Source organism: Dipteris shenzhenensis, chromosome 8, assembly GCF_047967505.1.
Source record: "Dipteris shenzhenensis isolate YYH24624 ecotype China chromosome 8, Dip_SZ_1.0, whole genome shotgun sequence".
Lineage (NCBI taxonomy): Eukaryota > Viridiplantae > Streptophyta > Polypodiopsida > Gleicheniales > Dipteridaceae > Dipteris > Dipteris shenzhenensis.
In genome coordinates, this window is record NC_141603.1 from 43,502,530 (window position 1) to 43,512,546 (window position 10,017).

The window sequence follows — 10,017 nt, forward strand, 5'->3', positions numbered from 1 at the left end:
TAGCAACAACCACCACCAGGTGTTCCTATGGTGTACTTGGATCCTATAAATGAGGATTACAATTAACAAAATCAAAGAAATCATGGTAACATACATGCACTAGCAGTGACAAGATCCAAAGGTACAAAGCCCATGCCCAGCCTTGGAGATGCGCCAAGAATGACGGCAAAGCCAATGAACTGGCCTAATCAAGCACAGGTCCAAAATAAAGCTCTACAGCAACTACTTGAGAGTAATGCAGCAACATAAGCAAGATCATCACAGCTCCAAAACAAGGGTAAGGCTAAGCTTGACCTCAGACAACTCCAAACACAGTCCGACAGTCTTTCGACGAAAAACGTCTGACATCAACATACAGACAATAAACTTCAGCAAAGCAACATCCAACAACTTAACAGGGTTCCAGATACACACACAACAGAACAAGCTTCTTCCAACCCAAGATATATTCCCAAAGAAAAAAGTGATTTGCTAGACGGAACCAACTCGGACTCAGTATAGCAAAAAAACAGAGGTGACACGGTCAAGCTGACGGAAATCAAAGAGAAGCAAGCCGTTCCAATTGCAGACACCACATTGAAGAACATAAGTTAGATGCAGCAAAAGGCCAAATATGAACATGAAGACCCCACACTCTTCTTTAAAGAGCTTTTGGATTCCAAAGTTCAGATAACATTGGATCAACTTCTAAATCTTGTTCTGGTATTCAAGAACCAATTATGTCAGAATTTGCATTTTAAGGACATTCCTCAAACAAAAAATCATCCATAGAGTGAAGATAAAGAGGAAACACCCGACATTTATACATCCACCATTGAAGATGTGGATTATCAACTTCCACTCATAGATGTAGATTATAAAAGGCAAAGGATGCCAGAAGTATTGGTAGATGGAGGATCAGGAGTGAACATCCTCTATAAGGATCTATTTAAGAAATTTTGTTGCAATGAACTTGCACTAGCACCATTTCAGGTCAGAATGGTTGACCAAAGAAGAATACAGCCTCTTGGAATACTAAGAGGACATGAAATTAGCATTATGGGACTATCCTTTACAGTCACATTTGTGGTACTTAGAATGGAGGAAAGAGATTGTGCCTATTCCATGTTACTTAGAGCTGCCAAAGTAAAACAAGACTGGGGATAAGAGAGAATAACGATTAGGAAAGGCAAAAAGAAGTTTAAAATCAATCTCTCGTCAAAGAGAAGCTTTCCAGCCACTACAAGCAGAGGGCATCAACATGATAGCTGAATGAGGAAGATGAGGAGGAGTTTTCCCCATATTTGAAATTGATGTAATCAAAATCATTGATCTGTATACATGCTCAAATCAGCAAACACAACAGCCCACCGACCTACAACCGACCACTGCAAAATAGAACACGGTCGGAAAACAGTTGAAGGCAGATTCTATCAACCACAATATGACAAGTGACAATCATGCCAACCTAGATGACACCCTACAAGAAGGCAATCAGAAATCAGCTGCACAGGCCATCCTAGAAGCTGAAACTCAATTTGAGGAGCATATGCAAAAGAGTGCCAGAGTCCGACAAGATGACTTGGAAGAGATGAACCTTGGAGACCCTGACAACCCCAAGACAGTTTTGGTAAGTATAGGTCTTCCTCCACCTTTCAAAGAGGCATTAAAGGACTTACTGACAAAATATAAAGACATCTTTGCTTGGCATTATACTGATATGAAGGGAGTAGACGAAGGGAGTAGACTGTAAGTTTTGTCAACACAAGATCAACTTAAAGCAAGATGCTGTCCCAGTGGTGCAAGGAAGATATAGATCGAGGAACCCATGAAACAGTGTGGCTAGACAAAATTTTCTTCCACGAGTTCCCATAGTTATTGGCGGACTACTTGGAGGCCATGCAACTACCGCCAAGCTAAGGAGGACGAAATGTCACATGCACCTTGCACTTGGGTGCAAGGTGACAACTATTTTCATTGACAAAGTGCCCATGGTCCCTATTATAGGATATTTTGTCATATGCCGTGACCCCATTGTGAGCCCTTGTCTAGAGATAGTCAAGCATGAGCTACATAGGTTAGTTTCTTAGCCTTAGGTCAAGTTAGAAGACAAGTCCTTGTTCACTACTATCCACTGGAAAATAGTAGGTTAGTGTTTCCGTCTTCGGGTTTTAGATAGGTCTAGGTCTCAGCCTAGGGTAGGAGCCTGGAAGGGCCCCCAAGGGCTGGACCAAGTTATTGGGACGGGAGTAGCCAAGGAAGGAGCCCAAAAGGGTCCTGAGGCAGTTCTATGAACAAAGGAAATGGGCTGGGGGGAAGGCTGCCTTCTGCCCCTCCCTAGGTAGTAGGCAGCTAAGGGCTAGGGAAATGAGCCCAACCAGCCAGCTAACCAGTCGATTCGCTGGTCGGCTATTTTGGGTTCGTTGGCTCAGCCTTACCAGGCCTCCACAGCCCCCTATACAAGGAGGGGCTGGCTGCCTTCAGTCCTCATCCAGTTCCCCTCACAGAACAGCCTCCAACTCTCCAGCCCAATGCAGCCTTAGCCCTTCTAGAAGTCCCCTACTAGACAGCCATCAGTTGAGCAGTCCCTAAGGGTGATCCTTGAAGGTGTCCACGCAGCAGCATAGCCCGTGTGGGCAGCATAAGGCAACATGTCTGGCTGCTTGCAGAGCATCTGGTGGATAGAAGTTGTATGGAACTGCGGTGGGGTCAGCAGGGAATGTACAAAGCATTTGACACAGGTGTACGAGCCTGGAAAGGTTCTCGAATGCTATGGTGATAAATGATGATGTGTAATATTCCAAAAGGCCAATTGTGAAAAACACAAGGAAGATTCATGAACACGATTACCATCTTAGAAAGGAAGCTCACTTGGCTCAAGTCGTGATCATAGGGACAATAGCAACCGTACATGATCCTCTATATTGAATTAAAGTCGTGTGGCTGCATGAAAGTCATGATTTAGTACCCCTTGGTCATATTGGTTTCGGTGCGCATAAAGGCAAGCTGCTATGCCCACATAAGCCATCTTTCTTTGAGCTTTGTATGTATATATTTGCTTTGAGAAAGTCTTGTATTCCCCAGAAAAATGTATGCACAATCCCTTCTACCTCACTCCAAGTCTGTCCCGGCTTGTTCCATGCTTGTTCTTTCACTCTCATTGCCTGGACCACCTTCTTGTCCAGAATGTGTGCATCTGCATAGATGTTAGACATCAGGACGTAAGATACAGCATCATTTTGATCAACGCGCATTGCATGCTCAAAAGCATGTCTCCCAAGCTCCACGTTACCCCATTTTTGACAGGCAGCCAACAAAGTATGCCACACAGCAAGATTAGGTTGAAAAGGCATCTTCTCCACCATTGCTACTGCCGCATCTACTTGGCCCGCACGGCCAAAAAGATCAACCATGCAAGTGTAGTGCTCGATATTTGGAGTGATGCAATAATCTTTGCTCATGGCCTCAAAGTACTTCTGGCCATTATCCACTAGACCTGCGTGACTGCATGCAGTAAGAAGACTAAGAAATGTGACCCGGTTTGGCTTTATGAATTCTGCTCTCATTCTCTCAAGCATATAGACAACAAATTCACTTTCTCCTAGCTGGGCACATCCTGTGATTAGTGCTGTCCATGAGACTACATCTCTAATTGCAAGTTTGTCAAACACTTCCTGTGCTTTTACAAGCCAGCCACATTTGGCATACATATCGACCAAAACATTCCCAATACAACAATCTCTTTCCAAACCTTGTCTAGCAATCTCAGCATGTACTTCTCGGCCCTTGTCTATGGCTCCTACGCTGCTAGAAGCTTTCAAGCAGCAAACAAATGAGACAGCATCTGGAGACACACCCTCCAGCTGCATCTCTTCAAAACAGTTCAGTGCTTCCTCACCAAGTTCATGTTCAGCGTACCCAGCAATTAGTATGTTCCACGAGACTACATCTCGGACTGACAACTTGTCAAACACCTCCTGTGCTTTCACAAGTGAGCCGCATTTGACGTACATATCGACCAAGGAGTTGCCAATGAAAGGATTTCTATGCAACTCCTGTCTGGCAATCTCTGCGTGTATTTCTTGGCCCTTGTCTATGGCTTCTATGCTGCCACAAGCTTTTAAGCTGCAGACAAACATATGAGCATCCGGAGAGAAGCCCTCCAGTCGCATCTGTTTGAAACAGTTCATTGCTTCCTCACCAAGGCCATGTTTAGCATATCCTGCGACTAGTGCAGTCCAAGAAACTACACCTCGAACTGCCAGCCTGTCAAACACTTCCTGTGCTTTGACAAGCACGCCACATTTTGCATACATATCGACCAAAGAGCTGCCAACAAAAGGATCTCCTTCCAACCCCACTCTGGCAATGTCAGAGTGTATTTCTTGGCCCTTGTCTAGGGCTCTTATGCTGCCACAAGCTTTCAAGCTCCAAACAACCGTGACAGCATCTGGAGACACACCCCCCAACTGCATTTGTTCAAAACAGTCCAGTGCTTCCTCACCAAGCCCGTGTTCAGCATACCCCATGACAAGTGCAGTCCACGAGGCTACATCCTGAACTGGCAGCCTGTCAAGCACTTCCCGTGCTTTTGAAAGTGAGCCACACTTGGCATACATTTCAACCAAAGCGCAACCAACAAAACGACCTCCTTCCAATTGCTTTTGGGCAATCTCAGCATGTAATTCTCGGCCCTTGTCTATGGCTCCTATGCTCCCACAGGCTTTCAGACTTAGAACAAACGTGACAGCATCCGGAGAGACACCATCTAATTGCATCTGTTTAAAACAGTTCAGAGCTTCGTTGCCAAGCCCACGTTCAGCATATCCTGCAACTAGCGCAGTCCATGAAACTACATCTCGAACTGGCAGGTTGTCAAACACTTCTAGAGCTTGTCCAAGCATGCCACATTTGGCATACATATCAACCAAAGTGCTACCAACAAAAAGCTCTCTTTCCAACCCCATTCTGGCAATCTCACTGTGTATTTCTCGGCCTTGTTCGGGACCTTTTGACCTAGCACAAGCCTTCAAGAGGGCCACAAACGTATACTTGCTTGGACGTACATAATCCTCTTGCATTTTCTGGTAAAGCTTGAGGGCATGTTGTGATTCTCCACCTTCAATATAACCTGTAATGAGAGAGTTCCAAGAATATACATTCCGATCAACCAACCTGTGGAAAACCTGCTGAGCATCGCACATGCTTCCACATCCAACCAACATTGGCACAAGGTAGTTCCCAAGAGATCTATGACCTTCAAGCCCACTTTCGCACATGTAGGCCTGCAAGCGCTTGGCATCTGCTAGATTCTTAGTTTTTCTGCACATTTGCATGATGCATGTAAAGTAGTCAACCGATGGCAGCTGTAACATCCGTTCCAAAGAAGTGAGTGCCTCCTCTACGCTCAGCATCTCCAAGCCACTGTTTTCTTGCGCTTTAGATGCATTCATCTTTACTCCAGACCTTGCAAACTCGTCCATCCACCGATGGCCTTCAAATTTGACCTCATTGGATGCTTTGGCCCGGTGCATCCTCTTCCTTCAGGACCTCTTGTTCTTAACCCAACCTGGCTATCAATCCATAGCGACTCCTTAAAGATTCTATGCTCGAAATCTGGAGAGCCCATGGGTGTCTCTATTAAAACTCAAAACATCGGATGTCCCACCACTGGGAAAGATCCTTCCATAAGCGCTCGACCAATTGCCAGAGGTGTGTAGAGAGAGAGTTTTTGAGGTCTGTTCTGCGGTACCGGAATTAAAACGTTTTAAGGTGCTCTGAATGGAGGCAGACGAAGAATCCTGAACCAATGGTGTGGAGTTCCGGCGGATTGGCGCGCCACTCCCTTTCAGTTGTCTTCCTGCACCATGGGGGGAGCTGCAGGCGGTACCAAACGTATGCTCATTGCTTGCTCTGATGTGGGGGTTCTCCATGGATTTCGTTCCCGGCCTCTCTGCTGGGCATACAAAGTCCCCAGGTGTGTCAATACCAATGTGTGCAATAGTAAGGGCCTTCAAGGTGTAATGACATAGTGGGAAATTGGGAACCTCTGATGTGAACCTTTTTCTCTTTGCATGTCGTGAAGGTCCGGAGAACTAGATTTGCGGTGGCAGGCAATCTTTTAGTCGTCGAGCACGTAACTACGAACTTGAAATTGAACTGGAATCCTAGTATTTCATGAGATTTTGAGAGGACAAAAGTGAATGGTGGACTAGAGATGCGATGCACGGTCCATTAGGACCTCATCCTCCTTGAAAATGTCAAGGTAGTGATTTATTATTGATTTCGTGATGTGCATATTTTGGAAGTTGAAGTCCAACAAATACATGAATAAGAGGCCGTCCCATACCATCCCTAATTGCGATGTAGGGGCGTCTTTGTCATATGGATTACAACCATATGAATAAATGTGCCGTTATCCTTCAATCTTGCATCCATGTTGGACTTGCTTGCTCCCTCACATCAATAACATGCGTTAAAAGAGAGGAATGTTGTAAGAATTCAGATTGAAAACAAGCAATTTTGAATGGACGAGCAATTGAAAATATTTGTATGATAATATATAATATATTATTATTATAATCACACATAGTGTGGGTAGGAAGGTGGCGCACTTCCTTTCTCAAAGAGTTATAATTCGAGGAAACGGGCCCTTCCCTAGGTGCCTAGATAACATCGAGAATATAAACACCGAGAATATTAGCGTCGAGGATAAATCTCGTGAATGGATAAGATACTGGCATACTACCTGAATGCCAATAGTCGTAATCATAGTCAAATGCGAGTAAAATCATTATTTATGAGTAGTGTGATAGGCGAAAGGCATTGCTTATGGAAGTAGAGGCCTCATCACGATATTCAAACCACTCCTAGCATTATCACTCTCATCATCACTCCAAGAGTTATTACAATCTACTTAACCCTTAGAGCAAGCAAGTCTTTGTGTTTGATTTCAAAGAACCTGCATAACTATTGGGAATCTGCATCCCATCTCTTCAAGTCGCTAAAATATGTTCATGCTAATCGCCATAAATTGATTAACCTGCACTGAACATATTGCCACAACAGTCTAAGATTCTAAAGGAAAACCACTTGAAGGCAGGGTGTAACACATACGAAACATGAAATTACAAGAGTAGTAGCTGTAGTAGCACACACCAAGGATGCGTACAGAGCTAAGGCCTCAAGCAAAGGCATGCCTTGATCAATTCATATACCTATTCCAGTTTCCACCCCTTATTTAGTGATTTGCCCAACAAGCTCATACATTGAACAACTAAAGCTTGTTGGGCCTTGGCCTGCTCTTGGTCACAGACTTCATGCCCATCCTCACCCCTACTACATGTCTCTCAAATCCAAAACCCCATATTTTTGGCTATCTAGATGTACAATGTTCCGACAAGCTCGCTCATGATCTCTAACTTCGATTTCCTCTCTTTACAATGTTGTTACAGTCTTGGCCTCCTTTTTCGATTCACGAATGAAGCCTCCATCACTTGCCGTGCCAGCATATAACTTCATGCTATCTAATCAAACATGAATGCCATCCTTGTCGCTCTATCTTCCAATGTAGCTGATCTCAATTTGAGGCTTGAAGGCAATTCAAAACTACTAGGAAGTTTCTCATGACATGCTCAGCTCATCGTGGGTTACATTGCCCAATCAATGATCTAGTCAGAACACTTCTGCAAAGTTGTCTGCCTTTGGTATCAATTCTATCCGCATAATTGCTTTGTGTGCATTGAGTGAGAGCTAATAGTTGGGGTGTCGGGTCGCTTCTTCTACCTTGCCAAGAGTCTTAACGAATGTCTGCAAATAGCCAAGACAACCCTATATCTCATAGTATGCATTTGCAACTCTGACTTTGGAGATAGCAAGAACAACAACAAGAAGATGCAAAGGTAAAAGCTAGTGCTAAAACAAAACTAACACATTAAAAGCCAATAAGGTGTGATCCAAATGGTGAAATAGGAAGAAACCGAGGTCAAAAGGGGAGATCGTGCAATTTCCAGCATTCTTGGAGAAAACCAAGCTAATCCAGCAAAAATCAATCGTTGACTACCATTCGATCGCCTTCAAATAAATGAAGGGGATGCAGATGAACCTCCACCTGATCTTCCAGAGCTTGAAGACCCTAGGGATGGAGTAGCAGTAGATTTTGAACAAGTAGTAGAAGACATAGTTGCAGACAGCAACAACGATAGAGAAGAAGAATCAGATGAAGATTTCAAAGAAATCCAGAGTAGGACAAGATTTGAAAGAAAAAGAAGAACACTCGGATGAAGACTCTCAAGCAAGACAACAAAAATTAAAAAAAAGATATAAAGACAAAGAAGCAAATTCGGACAAAAAATTCAAACAAAAAGAAGCAAATTCAGACAAGAGATCCGAACAAAAAGAAGCAAATTCGGATGAGAGATCCGACGAAGAAAGTAAATCACATGTGGATGCAAAATTTGCCCAAGACAGAGAATCAAGCTTTTCATAATTTACTAAATAGTCCAAAGAGTTTGAATACAAGTTCACCACCACCATCACTCGGTAAGTCCACCAGCACACAGGCCGAACACACTAGTTCACTTGATGGCACACCCACAGGTAGTGAGTTTGAAATGCAATTTTTTAGAGCTTCATGGTAAAGATAAAGAACATCCAATTAGTCATGTTGCACGATTCAAAACTTGATGGTGAGTTAATAGTTTCAACATTTTGTTTGGGGATCTGTAAAAATTGCAATAGTTCATGAGCACACTAGCTAGAATTGCTATGCAATGGGTTAGCCCGTATGGAGTGGGAAACTTTGCCACTTATAATAAATTAAAGACATAGCTTTGGAGAGGTTCCAAAAAAAGAAAACCTTTAAGGCAATCAAAAACAAAAGAAACTGTCCGTAGAATTTTATGCCCAGCAATTTTTTAACTTGAATGCATGATTGGATGCAATTGAATCAATGGAAGAATATTTTTTCAAGGGACTAAAACAAAAAATTCATAGTTTTGTTGGTGGTCTCATACTGCCAATAAGTGCAAATGGGTTCAATGCCCTTGTTGATGCAGCCAAAATAGGCACAATTAAGAAGAAGAAGAAGAAATTTAAGGTGGAATCCAATGAAGATTCCGAATAAGAATCAATCAGATAGTGATTCCTTACTTGAGTAGTATTGAGTCTGAAAGTGATTCAGAAACTGACTCAAAGAAGAAAAAGAAGGCAGCAACAAAGAAAGCCAAAAAGGAAGAAAAGAAGATGAAGAAAGAGAAGTAGAAGTAAGAAAAAACTCCAACTTTTGATTTGGAGAAATTATTGGATCAAAAGTTGACAGAACCAACCACAATTGCAGTGTGATATTTGTAGCAAGAGTCATCCAACTTCAGCATGCTGGTATAATCCTAATACATGCAACAATCCATAGCAACAGTCATAGAGAACTCTAGCAACCACGGGCATCAATGCGGTAGCCATTGGAGCATATGCAGTGGTGGTCATGGCACAACATCAGCAACACCAACCTCAACAACAACAAAGAAATTAGGGACAACAAAGGAACTAGAACCAACAAATAATTGAAATCAACAACAATCAAGACAATGTGGCTATTGCCTAGGAGCGGATGGTCATCATCTAGGACCTAGTTGTGTCCTATGGGTGAAGCACCAGGTTGAAAGTGGAATTCCAATTTTCCGATATGGCAATCAAGATCCACCATAATTTTCTGGCTTCTATTCAAAGTAGTGCATCAACAAAGTGGCATTGAATATATGCAACAACTTTGAAAAGATACAATATGAAAGTTTGAGTATTTAAGCTAAAATTTAATGAAGTCCAATGGCATCTTGTTGGCTACGTTGAAGTCACTTGGAATTATTTGATTAGCAAGGTGTATAATCTTGACAAGTTTATTACAGGCTAGAATTCATCCATGACCATAGACATTGGAATGAATAACCAAGGGCTTTGCAAGATTTCATGGGTGGGTGCTGCTATAAATTTGGACAAGATCTTACATTTCGAATCTTGTACACAATGGGATTGATTGGTTTA

The 10,017-nt window shown here is 42.8% G+C and overlaps 1 protein-coding gene across 1 annotated transcript; it reads right to left on the reverse strand.

The window, feature by feature from the left end:
- Positions 1 to 258: 258 nt before the first annotated feature.
- Positions 259 to 5,462, reverse strand: LOC147899554 (pentatricopeptide repeat-containing protein At3g12770-like). The gene is made up of 6 exons (XM_087377747.1): positions 4,712 to 5,462; positions 4,419 to 4,630; positions 4,113 to 4,259; positions 3,756 to 3,956; positions 3,090 to 3,653; positions 259 to 366 (listed from the first exon to the last, which is right to left on the reverse strand). The coding sequence occupies exons 1-6, from the start codon at positions 5,460 to 5,462 to the stop codon at positions 259 to 261; spliced, it is 1,983 nt and encodes a 660-aa protein (XP_087233873.1).
- Between the last annotated feature and the right edge of the window lie 4,555 nt (positions 5,463 to 10,017).